At 40.5% G+C, this 19,377-nt stretch overlaps 1 protein-coding gene across 18 annotated transcripts in view; it reads right to left on the minus strand.

Annotated features, from left to right (window-relative positions):
• NLGN4X (neuroligin 4 X-linked) overlaps positions 1-19,377 on the minus strand; it is a 346,752-nt gene that overhangs the window by 125,223 nt on the left and 202,152 nt on the right. For 16 of the 18 annotated variants that reach the window (XM_060292229.1, XM_060292227.1, XM_030837310.2 and 13 more), the window contains 2 exons: positions 10,292-10,351; positions 6,639-6,791 (listed from right to left, as the gene is read on the minus strand). In XM_060292229.1, coding sequence (XP_060148212.1) covers positions 6,639-6,791; positions 10,292-10,351 — 213 coding nt within the window. The remainder of the gene's footprint in view (positions 1-6,638; positions 6,792-10,291; positions 10,352-19,377) is intronic. The other 2 variants (XM_030837311.2, XM_060292237.1) reach the window with 1 other exon arrangement.

Genomic DNA, 19,377 nt, shown 5'->3' on the forward strand with positions numbered 1-19,377 from the left:
ATCTGAGCAGAGAGGGAAGAGGATGGACTTAGGGGGTAGCATGGAGATCCTTGAAAGGAAAGACGATATTTTTTTCTTTATAGATGAACTTTTGTTTTTTAATAGATGAACTTTTGACTTGATAAGGAAGATGTGTTCCATGAGTGATTTAAAAGAAAATCCAATACAATCAAAAAATGGGCAGAAGACCTAAATAGACATTTCTCCAAAGAAGACATACAGATGGCCAAAAAGCACATGAAAAGATGCTCAACATCACTAATTATCAGAGAAATGTAAATCAAAACTACAATGAGGTAGCACCTCACACCAGTTAGAATGGACATCACCAAAAAGTCTACAAACAACAAATGCTGCAGAGGGTGTGGAGAAAAGGGAACTCTCCTGCACCGTTGGTGGGAATGTGAATTGGTTCAGCCACTATGGAGAACTGTATGGAGGTTCCTCAGAAAACTAAAAATAGAGCTACCATACGATCCAGCAATCCCACTCGTCAGCATATATCTGGAGAAAACCATAATTCAAAAAGATACCTGCACCCCAATGTTCACAGCAGCACTATTGACAATGGCCAAGACATGGAAACAACCTAAATGTCCATCGACAGATGAATGGATAAGAAGTTGTGGTGTGTATACACACACACACACAATGGGATAGTGCTCAGCCATAAAAAAGAGTGAAATAATGCCATTTGCAGCGACATGGATGGACCTAGAGACTGTCATACTGAGTGAAGTGAGTCAGACACAGGAAGACAATATCATATGACGTCACTTATATGTGGAATCTAAAAACATGGTACGAATGAACTTATTAGCAAAACAGAAATAAGAGTAACAAATGTAGAAAACAAACTTATGGTTACTGGGGGATTGGGGCGGAGGGGTAAATTGGGACATTGGGATTGATATATACACACTACTATATATAAAATAGATAACAGACCTACTGAATAGCACAGGGAACTCTACTCAATACTCTGTAATGACCTATATGGGAATAAAATCTAAAAAAGAGTGGATATATGTGTATGTATAACTGATTCACTTTGCTGTACAGCAGAAACTAACACAACATTGTAAATCAACTAGACTCCAATAAAAATTAATTAAAAAAAGAGAAAATCTGTAGTAAAAGATAAAAACAAAGAAAAGAAAAAGAAGAAAGGATTTTTAGGGGGAAAAAATGGTGAAAGTACCAAATAGTAAACATCTTTAACTCCCAAGTGAAAGAGAAATATAAATCGGAAATTGACATTTTTCAGCAGCGGTACCTAAGGCATGTTAGAACCACTAAATACCCCTGATGTAAACTGCTTGCGCACACCTGGAATTCAGATCCCAGGTCTCTGAAGGCAGGTATCAAGCCCCTCCTCCAGTGATTCCGGACCCCCTTTATGAACGGAATCTGACGTGGAACAGCAATGTATCAAACAGGTAAGGGTGAAACTGCTCTGGCTGACGTCAAAGGGTTTCCTCCCAATGCCAGCCCACCCACCTTCCATTTCAATGGAGACTAAGACCCCACAAAGGGGACCAGAATGCCACGTGGCCAAGCCATTACAGCACGCATAGTGCTCAAGTCACGTGCCTTTCATTCAAATGCTCTTCCTGCTGTGCGTTTATTTCAAAACCATTTCCATCTTACCTTTAAAGTTACGACACCCATGAACGAAAGCAGTCTTACGCAATTAATAACCTTAAAGAGAAAGGCAACTTCAGAAACACCATTACACAACCTTCCCTGAGATAAAAACTTTGAGGGTAGCTACACTTCTTGAAAAATGAGTAGGTCTTTCTGATGCTTTTTTAATCCTTGAAAAAGTCAGTTATATAAACCTATGGACAACATTTCAAAAGACTGTAAGATACCTGTCAGGTGAGAAATCCACTGAAGTTGAAACAGCAGGGAAGGGGACAGGGCAGAACCTCTAAAAGAATGACATAGCCCTTGAGGATTTGCCATAAACTGACTAGAATCAATTAGGTCCAAGATGGTGCAAGATTTGACTTCCACTGGACCTTGAGCCTCATTGAATGCCCACTGTGATACAATAGCATCTAAATGACATACCTATAGGCGCCAGGACAGTTCCAAGGCCAACGCAAAGGGCCAAAAAGTGGGTGGTGGCCCAATTCCTGGAAATCTCCACCCCCTCCCCCAAAAACTTGGAATAATACTCCCACCCATTAGCCTATGAAACTACCCAGCCCATAAAAAGTAACCACCCCATACTTCATGGCCTCTTGCCTTCTGAGATGGCCCACACTCTGTCTGTGCAGTGTGTTTCTCCCAAGGCTGCTCTCGCCTTTTGAGACAGACCGCATTCTGTCAATGGAATGTGTATTTCTCTAAATAAATCCACTTCTTACCTATCACTTTGTCTCTCACTGAATTCTTTCTGCACTGAGACATAAAGAACCTGAGCTCCATTCAGTGCTGAGACCAGGTGTGGGATCTCAATCAAAAGACAGTGGGTTCAAGTCCCAATGTGGGTTCCGGCTGAGTTTGAGTCCCGGTCCACAGGTTCAAGTCCCAAAGTGGGTTGTGCGGTTTCAAAGTCATTCTCTGGGTCAACTGTCTTAATTCCATTGATTGGCCACAGACAGCAACAAGGCAACAGAATGGGCGTAAGAGGTTAGACACCTGACTCGCTGATACAGCCTTAGATCTACTGTGTCTGAGAGCTCTGATTTCACAGATGCCATCGTTGGGGCCAATACCACATCACCATGCACCATAGTAGACCATCAATGATGATTTGATGAAAATGCATCAGCGATGAAGGACCCACTTTAAGGAACATAAAAATACAGCGTAAGCATCGAATTGCAATTTTATATCTAGATCAACCATAGGCACATCTGACGTTTTGTGAGATTAGAGAAGCTGGATCTGATATAAAGATTTGCACTGTTTCCTACGGCAGTTCACCTAATTAATACTGTTAGACCAGGGCTCCAATCCCCGCTCTAATCCCTACAACCTGTACCACTGTGAGTCCGTCCCATCACCTCTGAGCCTTTGTTTCCCCAAAAGTAAGATAAGGGAACCCTTCCAAGGGAGTGTATGAGGATTAAATGAAGGGCAGCTACAATGTCCAGTGATGGCCACACCGCGGGCTCTCCATGAGTTTCGTGCCGAGGCATATAGATAAGATTGTTTCAAAGCAAAATAGTTTAAAGCCTGCATGAGGCATCAAATCATAGGATAACCAAAAAAGTAATACCCTTTCAGCTAAACTAAAATCAGCATTTGAATGGAGGTCTAATTAACCAACTGAAGATGCAAATTAGAGACGATTAATGAAGGCAAGCAGAAGTAAGAGCCACCCATAAATAAATCCCAGGCATTTCCATCGCTAAGCCTCAGCGAGGAGATTCCTCTTATATAGCAATGGTCTTTGAACAATCACCATGAAAAAAATAGAGGCAGATGTGATAGAACTCAACTTTTAGCTATGTATGCTTTCCTAATGACAAAGGTATACAGAAGGACGCATAGGAAATATGCTTTAAAAAGAGATCTCCTCTGAAAATAAATGGACCACCAGTTGGTTCATTAGATCTTGTGTGGGTATGAATAATTACTTTATAGCTGTGATGGTACATCCCAATTTGCCTGGAATAATCCCAGTTTATTAAGAGCATTATTAACAATTTTCAAAGTGTCCTGGATTAGATAATAAATTACATGCTCAATGGCTAGCAAGGTTGTGTGACGCAGTTCTGATTAAAGAAAATATTCATTGTTCAAAAAGCACGTGCGAAGATCCTGTCATCTGTGTCTTATTACGAGCGTCTTATCATCGCTTTTGTTTAATTAAGGTGGTTCCGTTTAGAAGTCAGTATTTGACAGACATTACCGTTTGGGCCAGTCGCGATTTTTTCCAGTGGACCAACAGTCATGTTAATAAGATGTCCAAGGCTATTAATAACACTGGAAATGATCACCTGTCTGGGTTTACTGGTTCCTAGTGCTGGGCTATGAAACTTCACGTACATAAACCCATAGGATGTTTATATGGTATGTACAATAACCTTGCCACAGAGAGAATGGGACCACCTTTTAGAGAGACTCCGAAAAACTCAGCTGACCTTCTCAATGTCACACCACAGACACCAAGCAGTTCGTTCTTATCTCATTATAAAAATCTACGTTCTTTCCACGCCAGCCTCCTGCTTCCCTCTGACCATCACCCATCTTCCTAAACCTTTCTTTTGGGTAGGAAAACAGCATTTGTTACTCTGGAAAAGAACGGTAATCCTCTCAAACAATGCTTTTCCATTCCTTGGGCAGAGAAACAGCATGTATGCATTTCCTACTTTTGAAAAAAAAACCTCCAACACTATTTCGACATTTTGGTAAAAACATCGATTCCTATCAGAGTGCTAGTGAGTGGTACTGGGGATGTCCTGCAAGCAAAAAGTAAATGGCCACCGCACAGTTTTCCAGAGGATGGTAGCCCGTGCAAGGTCCCTGATAACAATATACCAAGTCCCATTTAAAAAATCTCTATCGCCCTGTAGAATCAGCAAAGCTGGCACACTGCGCTCCATCAGATAAAAGGGGGTCTGTGGTGCACAGCTTCACACTAACTCATTCGTGGAATGTAAATAGACTGGCTTGGAGATGCTAAACTGCTTCTTTTATTTCCAGGCCACAACTCTCACAGCCCTCTGTTATCTTACCAAGATTTTTTCTTTTTCACGCTCAGCAGCAAAAGGTAAAATTAAAATTGTTCAATGAGAAAAGTTCTAAAAGCAAGCTATTTTTTTCTTCTTTTCTTAAAATAAAAGAATAAAGGTGTGTATAATTCCCACAGTACTTTTCTAGATTCACAAATGGGCCAAATAGATAAGAGATCACTGTGTTAAGCTGCTTAATACCAGTTTGGCGTTCAACGGGGGGGGGGGGGGGGGGGGAGAAAATCGATTTCTTTTGAAATCTAACCTTTTAAGTCACATCACCACCGTGTTGTGCAGGCAGGAGGACGCTTTGTTATTCCACTGAAGCAAGGACTCACCCAAGCCCATTGCTTTGTTCAGAAAGCAACGCCCAGAGCTGGTGATGCTACCGAGGGACGCCCACACTGCCCTCTTTGAAAGGGCTGCTAGCAGCAAGCCCTGGTCCGTGGCTTCCTTTGCCCACCTCTTCCTTAGAATGGACCTTTTGTAAAACATCAAGAAACAACATTTCCGGTTTCAAACACCAGTAGCCAAGTCAACTAGCCAGAGGCTTCTGAAAAACATTCAGAGAGGCATGCCACCCTTGCTGTGCAACACGCACGGAAATCATCCCACAAAGACCTGGCTCCTGGCACCGACGAGAAAAGAAAAGGAAATCAAGAAGGTTCTAGACTCTGAGGCTTTTTGTTGTGTTTCATCCTAAAAACCTGACATTTCCAGTACTTTATCGATGCTCCCAAATGCCCAACTTTGCAAACATCTGTGGGCGATGTGCATTTCTAAATTAGAAGGTCACCTACAACTCATCCCCTTACTCCGGGGTCTTCTATAGGTGAATGTGTTCAGTAGTGAATGAAATACAACGCTCAAAACAAAAGTAAAACCTCAAGTTGAAAATAAAATATTCTTAGGGATACTTGCCTCTTTGGAGAAAACATTTCAGCCCTGTTTCTTATTTGAAACAGGTCCGTTGGTCCATTTTATTTTTCATAGCTTTTACCGTAACCATCCTGTGACATACAGATCTCATTCTCATAGCCACCCTGCTGTAAACAATTTTCTGCATCCTCTCAATGCATTTTTGCCTTGAAAACGAACGTTGTTACATAGGCTAGGAATATTATTCATGAACTGACCGAGAGCAGGCTAAACCACAGAAGAAGGTAAGCTTCGAAATAGTAACTTCAAAATAGGTTATTTATTTTTCCAACCCCCAGTTGGGGAAAAACGAAGTTAACACCGAAACAACGGAGAGCTGCTCTTGAATTCCTATGCACTTGGCCAATGTCCTTACATCATAAATCATAAAATTTACATAAAATGGAAAACCATCAAATTACAAAATTCAAATAGGAGTATTCCACCTCACATAAATACAACAGCCATGCAACTCTTCAAGATACAACAGACACAGACAACGCATTAAGCAATTACGTAAAAGATTTTCCGACAAACGATTAACTGATTAACACACCTACAAAACCACAAAAGAAAGCTAATGTCTGTGGCCGTTATCTACCATTACCAAGTTATCACCTATTACCAAATGCGTCATCAGACACGTCTCCAAACTGTGTTCATTCCACAGGGTTATGTCGGCTAAGCCCACAGAAAGAAAAGTGCTTTCAATAAAGTATCATGTTCATCTGATCACCTTGGAGGCTGCATTTGTTTGAGGCGGATCCTAGGAAATGAAATTCCTGGATTAAAAAGTGCAAACTTTGAAAAACAACAACAACAAAAAACAGACGGCGCTGCGTGAACGTTAAGGGACAAATATATCTTGCAGCATGAAGTGAGCTCTGTGTAGTAGAGATTTCTAGGAATTAGAGTAACACAGTTACTCTATCAACGAGCCCCAAATCAAAAGAATCAACGAGCCCCAAACCGAAAGCAGAACTTCCTCATGGCCTCCTGTGCGGTGATCAGCGAGACGGAATCACTCACCTAGAATCCCCAGGCGGTAGTTAACTGTGATCACGATGACATTGCCGTAGCTCGCGAGAATACTGCCGTCAATCATGTTGCCTGTGCCCTCCATGTAAGACCCGCCATGGATGTACACCATTACTGGCTTCTTACTGTTCTGATCATGGATGTCTGGAAAAAAAAGCCAAGTAAGGAAACACAATAAAACATCATGCTGATGAACCGATGCTAAGTCAAGGGCAAAGGACGTGGGGGACTTTTCCTAGTTTAGATTGGAATCCATCGCATGGCCCCTTTTTAAATTAGGTATGTTCTTGGTAAGATGGCCTAAGGAAAATGGTCCATGTTGTTATATTTTCTACTCATAGAAATGACGCAGGCATTGGAAGGAACGTGTGTGCAGGTGTAGGTCTCTGTATGTGTGTACAACACTAAATACACAAGGATGGAGATGAAATACATCTTCCCTAAAGAGTGCTCAAACCCTACAAGGGCATCTGTTACAAAATGTATTTGTATCATCTACGTAAGTGTGAAACCAACGTCAAAATGATCATTTATTTTTACTGTAACTTCTATCTTCAGTCAAAGAGGAGCTTATAGATTCATTTTCAACTTAACAACGAGAACATAGAACTAGTCATGAAACTGTAAGCTCTCAGTACAGGGCCCACGATGACAAAAAACAAATCAATGGTTAAAAATGATCAACAGGACAGAAATGTGTAAAAACAACACAAAATGTCCAAGCAAGTGTTTTTTCTCTAATTTACTGATTGCAGTAACATTGCAACTTAAGTGACAAAAAAAAGAGAGAGAGAGAGAGAGAGAGAGAGGAGAGCTGGGATAAAAATGGCACAAGATTCCAACCTCAAGATGAAAGTGTGGTGACGCTACATATTTTTACAGGGAATATAAACTCCCATCGTGCTTTGCAACCAGAGCACCCAGAGTCATTATTATTTTATTTAACAATGATGTGAAAAGCCTATTTTGCAATGTTCTGTGACAACAGAAGTTTGGAGACCATATGTCTACTTGTAGAGCCTACTTTCTGAAAAGTTGTGATGAAATAACTAGTTTGGTGGAAATCATTCCTTGGGCTTTTTTTCCTTGAATGCTGAAGAATCCTGACCTTGATTCTGATGATTTCTGGATATTTATGTATTGTATATACATATGTGTGTGTGTGTCATTTAAATATCTGTATGTCAGAAGAAAACCAAATGTATCCATGTACATTTATTTTCATTTTTTCTTAAATAAAAACTTTTTTCCCCTAATTCATGGAGACACTTTTGAACTATCAGAAAGGAATTTTAAGGAAAGAAACCACCCTTTGGATGGTGACTGCATATAAAATGAATTACGATCATGATCTCAGAACAGGCTCCTGGGCGCCACCACAGGGCATCCCGAAGGCAAAAGAAACCCAGTGGTCACAGTCAAGTGCAGAAAAAAGTGTCAAGCTGCCCCTGTGTCTGCAGATATTTAATCTGTCGCAGAACACTATTTTCTCCTGTAAAACTTAAATAGGGGGCTTCCCTGGTGGCGCAGTGGTTAGAGTCCGCCTGCCGATGCAGGGGACACGGGTTCGTGACCCGGTCCGGGAAGATCCCACCTGCCGCGGAGCGGCTGGGCCCGTGAGCCATGGCCGCTGCGCCTGCGCGTCCGGAGCCTGTGCTCCGCAACGGGAGAGGCCACAACAGTGAGAGGCCCGCGTACCGCAAAAAAAAAAAAAAAAAAAAATAGGAAGTAAAAATCATTTTTTAATCCTTCACTCATCATATGGTACGTGGAATTTTTAAATAAATCACCGTCCCTACAGGGGTCTGGCGTTTTACACTATCCATCCCTCTCTCTGGACTCTGATTTGCTGTGTTAGCCCTTATTTATGTTCCCATTCTGCAGTAGGCGGCACGCTACTCCACTGTGAGAAAGGAAGAAGTTGAGATTTTGAGGGCTGCTTTACGGGGTTCCCTCACAGAAAACGTTAGGTTAACGGCTCTTACCTCCAAGACACAAAGAACAAGGTTCTCATGAGGTTGAGAAAGAAATAACCAGATGCCAGATTCGTGCAAAGTGAAGAAAATGATCATAGTTTCTTGGTATTAAAGGAAAACTAGACGGAAAAAACTAGAAGGAAAATTACTGTTAACAGTAATAAAGGTTGACTGGTGAGCACTGGGAAAACAGATCCTAACGGTCAAAAGGGAATAATACACTGAAAAGCCAGAAAAAAAGCAAGATGCAAACTAACACCCGTAGTTGGCTATACAGGGATACGGATAAAACTATAGGTGTCCTGAGGCCTCATAAAGGAGAAGCTAGCTGCGGATTCAGGTGCAGGTATGATACTCCAAGGCCATCAGAAGAACTTTCTTAGAGGGTTATTAGAAGCAGGGAGAACCCTATGAACGCAGGTTAAAAAAAAAAATTAACTAACACTAGTGTTGAGAGAACCGCGGGCACGAGAAAGCAACGTAGGCAAAACCTCTTTTCTCGTAGAGCCACTGATTCATGAAAAAACTGCAAGAGGGCAGGAAAACCAAGCAAGTGACGAAAAGGGACTTTGCAGGCAGTTTTGCTTCCCAGCAAGGAGAGCTCCCCACTGCACTTTAAACTGCCTTTCAGCCAGAGGACCATAGGCCCACCGAGGGCCTTCAACGTTTTAAGGTAAAGAAACGGAGATCCATGCATTTTGTTACTCAGATGGGAAAAACGTGTTTTCACCCAGCCTACACAGCCTTAGAGCCGGCAAAGGCTGACTTGAAACATGTTTTGTTTCTTTTCTTCTAAACCATTTATTCTGCTGAAGGAAGCGGATACAATGTGCTAATGATGGTTTAGATGTCATGTTAGCTTCCATCTTTAAAAAAAAAATCACTTTACTTGTAGAGTATAATCTGTCAGACAATTTGAGCTCCTTCAAGAAGAAACTCTCCACAACATTTTCGGGGAAAAATGTTCTTAAAGCAGCTGTGGTGTGAAGACAAAGATGCATAGAGCTAACTTTTTGAAAAATTTCAGTTCCATCCCCCCTTTTTTTTTCTTTAAAGCTGATAAAAGGCAGTTCTGAAAGAAACAGCTTCTCTTTAAGACACTTTTTCATGTATTTTACTGTGAGCCAGAGAAGATTCTTTGAAGGCCCCATTTTGGAATCAGTATGTTTGAAAAAAAAAAACACTAAAAACAAACAAAAACAGAAATGCCAACCCCCTGAAAAGTTCTACTGAGGTGTCTCACCGTCCACAGAAGAAATTAAGACGACCAAAGCTCCAAAATACAAAATTATAAAATAACATTCGGAAGGAAGAAAAGAAAGCATACATGCATGTTTTAAAATTTCACTTTCTCTTCTTGTGACCAAGCCAAAAAAAAAAAGAAAAAGAAAAAGAAAAAGAGTTTCCTTGTAAATTGCATTTTGTTACTCACTTCATACTGAGAAACATTTATACATGTTCTCCCAGGTGATTTGCAGTCATCTACACGGTCATTGGGATTAAAAATGACAGTGGTTTCCAAACAAGAAGAAAATAAAGCACACAAAAGTGTACTCACTTCAGATAAGGGAGGAAAAACAGGTTGAAATGAAAAAAAAAGAAAAAAAAAAGAACGAAAGATATAAAATCATGCACCAAGGTCGAGCTTTGAAAAAAAACAAAAAATACCTTCATCTTCACCACGGTCATTACTGGTTATATCATCAGCGTTTTTCTTTGTGTTGGCTCCTGGTGTCATATTGAGAAGGAAAATAAAGGGAAAAAAGAGAATTCAAAAACAACAGGTTTGCAAAAAAGTCAGAAGAAAGAGAGATACTACCCCAGTAAAAGAAAAAAAAATAATGTCATACAAAAAGTTGAAATCTGTTACATTTGGATTTCAAAAACATGAAATAGGGAGATGCAAAATGCATATAAACATAAACATGTCAAGAAGAACAAATTCAAAATGTTACTTGCGAAAAATGTTAGATACTCTGTGAAAATGCAGTTTGGGGGTTAAAATGATACTACTGCAAAAAAAAAACTAATGTGAGTTGAAAAAAAAAGAAAATTATTTTAAAAAGGGTTTCCCACATTTTATAAAGAAATGCATATGAAGTATTCAAATGTTCCTCTAGTTTTAACATGTTATAATCTAGATAAATTTCTGAAATGTCACTGATACAGTTTGCTTAGGAAATTCCGTAATGTAAGAAGAAACACATTTAAACAATAAACATGAAAGAACTTTAAGCAAAATATCTTAAAACCAACATTAGTTTCATGCATAAGAACTTAAAAGCACAACACTTATCATAAAAATCAGAAATGTCGCTACTTTATTTAAATCATGAAGACTCACCTATCCCCAGTAGCTAGAGAACACTGCACGTTATTTATTCCTTTTGTCAACTGTAAACAACCTACCACTTTCAATAAGTATATCTGAAGTCAAGATAGAACAGTATAAATAATTTTTTTCTGTGTTTGAAACACTTATTAAATATTGCTTGAATGTTATTGCTATTTGTATAAATAAATAAATAAATAAGTAAATGAAGTCACCTACCTGGATGACCTGAAACATAAACCGCCTTGAAATTTCCATGTAGGCAAAATGAACAGAGGGTCCCTTAACCACGCCAAAAAAAAACGGAAAAAAGGTAAAAAACAAAACTCTCCTATGCTCTCCGTATGCAGTGTGCCATTTTGGTTTTTCTATTTTCCAGATACAAGAAGCTAAAACATTCAATACCACTTGAGGTGTTTAATTAGCTCAACTGCCTTCTTTCTATAGACAGGCACAGCCCACAGGTACGCCTATGGCAGTTCTGGATAACTCAAATTGTGGCCATCAATTAAAACGGTCTTTGCCTTCCTCCACGGATACATGGGTTAAGGGAGAGGAAATTTAGTCACTATCACCCACAACACTTGTAGCTGGAAAGCCTCCGTCAGTTCTACATACCTCAGAGGGGCTTAAACATATTTTGAAACCAAGATCTGATGTTGCTGGTTTTATAGCTCAATACGGGTTGATTATGGTCAATTTCATGTGGATAAACAAGTACAAGCAGTGATGGTAGGTGGAAACCTGATCCCTCGTGTTTGTTGATTTTTGAGATTTAAATTTTCCCACTGTAGACAATTTCAAGTTACCAATCTAATCTAAAGTCATTGACAAGAGCTTGGAAAAGAAATGCCCAAGACCCTTTGAAACTCAAGCCTACTACCAGTTTCACGTCATCTACTTGAAAGGAGAATGAAGTCTTCTAGGAGACCACCTGTTTTCCTTACAGCACGTTCAAGTCCCATCTTTTAGAAAGTACCATGACACAAACGTGTCTGCCTATTATAGTCATCAGCTTAACATGGAAATCAATTCACGTCCAAGAATTCCACTGTGCTGAAAGAACTTAAACTAAAAAAAAAAAAAACAAAACTCTTCAAATTAGCTCCACTGTCTTTTGGGCTGTTTTGGTCAGAGTTTATCAATATAAAACTGATTTCAAAGCTTTCTCATGGGCTGAATTTATGGCAGAATAATGTTAAGAAGCGTATAAGAAATCCCCTTCTCAGAGAAACAGGCTACACGGATGACAGAACTAAAATCTTTCTCATTTCTGAAAAACATTTCAATTTTTTGAAGATTTTCTAAGTTTGTAGAGAAACAGGTCACCTCTTTCATTAAAAAAGAGAAGACACTAGAAAAATGAAGGTGTAGTCAAAACACATGCAATGGATTAGGGGAGAGAAAATGTTGTCTGACGAAGCGGATTCCCTCCCAGAAAATGTGTCCCTTTAAAAAGTTTGACCGGGGCTTCCCTGGTGGCGCAGTGGTTGAGAGTCCGCCTGCCGAGGCAGGGGACACGGGTTCGTGCCCCGGTCTGGGAAGATCCCACATGCCGCGGAGCAGCTGGGCCCGTGAGCCATGGCCGCTGAGCCTGCGCGTCCGGAGCCTGTGCTCCGCAACGGGGGAGGCCCCCACAGTGAGAGGCCCGCGTACCGCAAAAAAGATAAAATAAAAAAGTTTGACCAACTCTGCTGAGCACCAGCCTTCCCACAGCAGTCGGCATTAAGAAAGGTCTTTAATTAGGACTCCATACCTGGACTTTGCCTTTCCCACGAGCCTGTCCTAATATTCCTGCCTTCTTCTGGATTTTCTTCTTATAAAACTCTTCTGTCTTCCCAGCTGCAGCTGGAAACTCAGGCGCATGATCGCTGGACTGGCTCAGACCCAAACAAAGGCCATTCTGCAAGGTCTGGGGTGAGCTAAATGCCAGAGCTCCTTCCCAAGACCCAGTTCTCAATGCTTTCAGGCTCACCATCAATGCGTGAAATCTGAGTCATCTGAAATTCTCCCCGGGGCGGGAGGAGAGGCAGTATTCAAGGAGACTTCCCTCCAAAGATGGAGGAAGACGTCCTGAAGATTGACAATGCTTTGAAAATTGGTATAACCTAGATACATCACTGATTAAATGGTAATCCAGGGTAGTCTCTTTGACTCTTTACCAAATTCCTTTGTTCAACCAAGTGTGATTTTTAAGGGCTCTACTGAGGTATAATTTTCAATCATAAAATCAACTCATCAAGGTGTAAAGTTCAAGGAGTGTTTTTTGAGTCAATGTATGGAGTTATGCAACCATCAGCATAATCCCATTTTAGAATACTTCCTTCACCCCAAAATGATTGCTGGTGCCCAACTGCCGGCATTTGATGTTCCTAACCTCAGTCTCACTTAGTCAACGAGTGACTTAGTCTAGATTTGCCATTTCTGTGCATTTCCCATAAATAAATTCATAGAGTGTGTAGTCTTGTGTGTCTTGCTTCGTTCACTCAGTATAACGTTTTCAAAGTCCATCCGTGTTGTAGCATGCATCAGTATTTCCTTCCTATTACTCATACAGATGAATAATAGTCTACCGTATGGCTACACCACGTTTTGTTTATCCACTCATCTGCTGACTGACACGCCATTTGTCTTATTTCCACTTGGTGGCCAGTATGAATAACGCTGCTATGAACATTTATATGCAATATTTTTTACGGATGTATATCTTCCTGGGTGTATATCAAGGAGTGGAACTGCTATGTCACTTGGCGCATTTATGTTTAGTACTTTAAGAAACTGACAGACTGTTTTCCAAATCAGCTGCATCACTGTATATTCCCATCAGCAGCAAATGCAGGTTCCTCTTTCTCCACCTCCTACCCAAGACGTGTTATTATCTGTTTGATTATATGCATCCTAACAGGTGTCAGACGGTGCCTCACTGTGGTTTTAATTTGCATTTCGCTAATGACTTAATCACATCAAGGATCTTCTCCTGTACTATCTTCTTTGGCGGGATGTCTATTCAAATATTTTCCCCGTTTTTTAAATTGGGTTCCTTGTTCCTTATTCTTGAACTGTAATTATATTTTTTAAAGACAGGTCTTTTGCCAGAAAGATGATGTGCAAATCTTTTCTCCTGGTCTGTGTCTTCTCTTTTGATTTTCTCAGTGGTGTTTTTTGAAGTGCAAAATTTTTTAATTCTGATGAAGTCTAACTTACCGACTGGTTTTTTTTTTAAAGCTTGTGTTTTTGATATCACATCTAAGAAATTCCACCTAGTGAAAGGCCCTGAAGATTTCATGTTTTTTCCTAGATGTTTAAAAATTTTACTTCCTATATCTTTCATTTATTTTCAGTCAATGTTGGCATATGATACGAGGGAAGGTTTGAAATGCATCCTTTATTCAATTGTCTCAGCACCACGTACTAAAGACACTCTTTCCTCAGTGAATTGCTGGGACACTACTCTTGTGAGTCAATTGCATATACACATGAGGGTTTATTTCTGGACTCTTTAATTATATCCCCTTCTATATTTCTATTTTTTAATACTTATTTAATTTATTTATTTAATTTATTTATCTGGTTGCACCTGGTCTTAGTTGCAGCTGGCGGGCTCCTTAGTTGTGGCATGTGAACTGTTAGTTTCGGCATGTGGGATCTAGTTCCCTGACCAGGGATGGAACCCGGGCCCTCTGCATTGGGAGCTTGGAGTCTTAACCACTGTACCATCAAGGGAAGTCCCCCCTTCTATATTTCTATCCACATGAGTACCCTACTGTCCGAGCTTTAGAGTACGTTTTGAAACAGGGAAAGGCAAGTCCTCCAACTTTCTTCTGCTTTTTCAAGATCGTTTGGTTTTTCTAGGTGCTCCGCCACTCCAGGCAAACGTTCCAATGAGCTTGTCAACGGAAGCAAAAAACACCTGCTGAGATTTTGATGGAAACTATTTGCCAAACTACAATTTTAAATTAATTTTATAGAGCAGAGTCTAACCCAGAAACATAATTAGATATCGCCTTTAATGTTCTTTGTATATTGAATTTCCCACCCTTTTGTTCTTTTTTCCGTAAGCTGCTGCAATATTTGTTCTCTCAATTATAACTAATTAAATGGCCTAAAAACCAACTGAGTTCTCTTGAATATCTCATTTAGTTACAATCATGAACTATGTAAACACAGGTGTTGGAGGACACAGGGAAAAAGATTCTGCTGTCATTTATTCCAGAGTAAACCCACCCTGCAGCTGCTGAAAAGGCATTTCAAAGTCCAGACAGGCCATGAGTTTTCTCCTGGTCCCCAAAAGACCAGAACAATATTCCTTTACATCTAGTAGTTAGCATCTCCAGCAAACCTCAGTGGGGAAATGGCTCTAAATATTAAAGGGAATACTGAAATAACTTCAAACAAATATATTCCATTATTAAAATTTAAATATGATTTTATAAATAAAAGATCTCAATGTCCCAAGTCCTGAAGGATGTCCATGGTTTTTTTATACCTGTTCTTCTGATGTTCCCTTTTAGTGCTTTATCTACATCATTTTCAAAACTCAAACTATTTAAAACAGTACTTTGTATCATAAATGTAATAGGAACCCTTTGTAGACAATTCGGAAAACGTAGACCAACCAGAGTCAATGAGAAAATAAAAGTCTATGGAAGGGGCTTCCCTGGTGGCGCAGTGGTTGAGAATCTGCCTGCTAATGCGGGGACACGGGTTCGAGCCCTCGTCTGGGAGGATCCCACATGCCGCGGAACAACTAGGCCTAGGCCCGTGAGCCACAGCTACCGAGCGTGCGCGTCTGGAGCCTGTGCTCCGCAACGGGGGACCGCGACTGTGAGAGGCCCGCGCACCGCGATGAAGAAAGGCCCCCGCTCGCTGCCAACTGGAGAAAGCCCTCGCACAGAAACGAAGACCCAACACAGCCAAAAATAAATAAATAAATTTAAATTAAAAAAAAAAAAAAGTGCTCCAATAGCCTAAAGGAGTTATTTATTAAAAAAAAAAAAAAAGTCTATGGAAAACTTCTAGATGCTGCAGTTAACATTCTGAGGCAGGAAACTAATTTTATAAATGTTCTTTTTAACATACATTAAGTTATAGCACTATCAAAGTATGCAAATCATAAAATAAAGTCACCAATGGTGTTATGTGATCACGTTATCTACTCAATATAAAGAAATGACAGAACCCCCCAAAAACCTTTCCAATTATTGCTCTTCATGTAAGATATCCTATTAAAATGTATTTATCACCTCATATTTATTATTATTATTTTTTGGTCCCTTCCAAGGGCAAATTCCAAGTCCTTCTTAATCTTGTTATCTCAAGGAAACATGTTAAAAAGAGCCCGTCTGGCTAAATGCATTGTTTTCCACACAGAGGAAGTTGTATACTGGGGTATGGGAGAGAGAAATGCTTTCTTGGCCATCACAGATGTGATGGATTAGTTAGTCACTGGGCCACAGAGGACTACTTCTTTAACGTAACCAATCCTGGTAGGAGACCAGCAAGCAATTACGATACCCTGGGCTCACTCCAGCAATGAACTGGATGGGACCTGCCCCACCTCAAGCTGTCCTCATTAGTTTATTCACTGGTACACCCATTCCTCATGCAAACATGTACTGACACTTCAAGTAAGCTGGCCCCGGCCAGGGGAGGAGAGGCAGCTGAGGCAGACACACCCATCCTGAAGGAGGTCACTCCTATCGGAGATCGACTTGCACAGGATGACTCCGGATGGGGCTGATGAATGTCTTCGTTCATTTACTCTCTTGGTTGGGAGTTGTCTATGATGGGAAGGTGCTTGCTTGCTGAGGACGTGGTGGGTACCAATAAGTAAGCATGCATGGGTGAGCTAGGGTGAGGGCTCCCTTTCTATAAGCAAAGGAGGTGGGCTGCTCTGAGTGGGAGGGGAAGGGGAACAGGGGCAATCAAGACCCCAGGAGAGGGAAGCAGGGCAGGAACCCCACTGGGATACCTCTTCTCTCACCCCTGCACCTTGATGATGGGCTGTAACAGAGATAAACACTTGTGGATGGAGAACGTCGCCTGCCGTATCAGTAAACAAAGGATGCTGCAGCCATCAGGCCCTCAGCCACTGGCATCCAGATGGGATTCAGGATGGAGACAAGTTGGAAACTCGCCCAAGACAGTTAATGGGATATCAAAGGAATGACTTCAGTCAGCCCAGACTCTTGCATCTTCCCATACATAGAAAAATGCTAAATCCATTAACTTGAGATGTCTGGTTTTCATTCATTAACAGTCATCTTTTGATGCTCTGACTACCTGGTCTTTGTTGCAAAAACTCCTATACATCCAGGTTCCTCCCCCACCTCTCTGGGGCAGCCCCTCAGAGCTATCTGAGTTGCTGTGTCCCACACTTAAGTTCTCAGAAAGTCTGCCAAAGAAAACGTAATTCTCAACTTTTAGGTTGTGCGTTTTTTTCAGTCCACACTCTCCACACATAAATCATAACATAGGCTCTAACCTCCACGTTCACATTAATTAGCACAGTGAATCTCAAAGACAACATGAAACATTTTATCTGTGGGTCCATCCAATGTATGTGCCGCTTGAAAACTTGGCACCTACAGAAAAGTTCAACTTCTGCACTTGAAGAAATCAGCATAGCTGACCTACTCCTTCATGTTTGCTTCTCCCTGAAATCAGAATATCTAAACAAGACCAAGTTACATGACTAACAAAACTATGTGTACATCTGGGAAGCCTGTCTAATGGAACCTTCAATAAAGTGATTCCCTGAAACCAGCATTCGGAATGATTTACCTCTTTTTTTTTTTATACATGCCATGGCAATGCAGGAAGGTCACGTTTGTGATCAGCCCTGAAGGCCACTCTTTCATAACGTGGGGGAGGGGTTTTGGTGACCAGAAAGCCTTAGAAAAAACAACACCTACAAGGGGAGTGTATGGAAATTTATTGCCCTAAAGTCATCAGCTGAGTTATACTTTGAAAAAAAAAGTTCAGAAAGCTATCTCTGAACGTGAAGATCTCTGCCCCAGAATATATAAAGAGATAGAGAATCACTGAGTTATAGGATGTAGTTGATTGGCAAAAGTTCCCCAATTTTACAATCCTCCCTGTGATTTTGTGAGTTTGTGTTCCCACCATTTGGATCTTGAAAGGTTTTATGATTTGTTTTCCCAACAGAAAAAAATGATGATGGACCAGTTCCAAGCCTGGGACCCCAAGGTCCCCATACCACGTGTGTCAGTCAAGCACAGATGAGCATCCTTGTTGAGAAAGACCTTGCCCAGTGGGCACCTGTGACCTGCAAGCTGATCCCAGACACAAGAACCTCCCAGCTGAGGACACTCAAGATTTCCAACCCAAAGCACCATGCACGAAATAAAGGATGATTTAAAAAGCTGAGATTTGGTATACAAACAGCTCATACAACTCAATAACAAAAAAACAAAAAACCCAATGGAAAAATGGCAGAAGACCTAAATACACTTTTCTCCAAAGAAGACATACACATGGCCAACAGACGCTCTGAAAAAGAAACAAGGGCTTTTTCTACTCGCGAAAATCTGCATCAGGCAACACAAAGCAAATATTTATTTAAGAAGAATCTTTCTAGAAATACAAATAGACAATAGGCACATGAAAAGATGCTCAACATCACTAATTATTAGAAAAACACAAATCAAAACTACAGTGAGGAAAAAACAAAAAACAAAACAAAAACAAAACAAAAAAAAACTACAGTGAGGTATCACCACACACCAATCAGAATGGCCATGACCAAAATGTCTACAAACAATAAATGCTGGAGAGGGTGTGGAGAAAAGGGAACCCTCCTACACTGTTGGTGGGAATGGAAATTGGTGCAGACACTACGGAAAACTGTCTGGAAGTTCCTCAACAAACTAACCGTAGAGCTACCATATGATCCAGCAATCCTACTCCTGGGCAAATATCTGTAGAAAACTCTAATTCGAAAAGATACATGCCCCCCAATGTTCAAGGCAGCACTATTTACAATAGCCAGGACATGGAAGCAACCTAATTGTCCATCAACAGAGGAATGGATAAAGGAAATGTAGTACATGTATACAATGGAATATTACTCAGCCATAAAAAAGAAGAAAATAATGCCATTTCCAGCAACATGGATAGACCAAGAGACTGCCATACTAAGTGAAGTCAGAGAAAGACAAATATTATATACTATCATTTATATGTGGAATCTAAAAAATACTACAAGTGAATCTGTATGCCAAACAGAAACAGACTCACAGACACAGAAAACAAACTTATGGTAACCAAAGGGAGAAGGGGGTAGGGATAAACTAGGAGTACGGGACCAACAGATACAAGCTGCTATACATAAAACAGAAAAGCAACAAGGATTTACTTTATAACACAGGGAACTATATTCAATATCTTGTAATAACCTATC

This window comes from Globicephala melas, chromosome X (genome assembly GCF_963455315.2).
Source record: "Globicephala melas chromosome X, mGloMel1.2, whole genome shotgun sequence".
NCBI classification, from domain to species: domain Eukaryota; kingdom Metazoa; phylum Chordata; class Mammalia; order Artiodactyla; family Delphinidae; genus Globicephala; species Globicephala melas.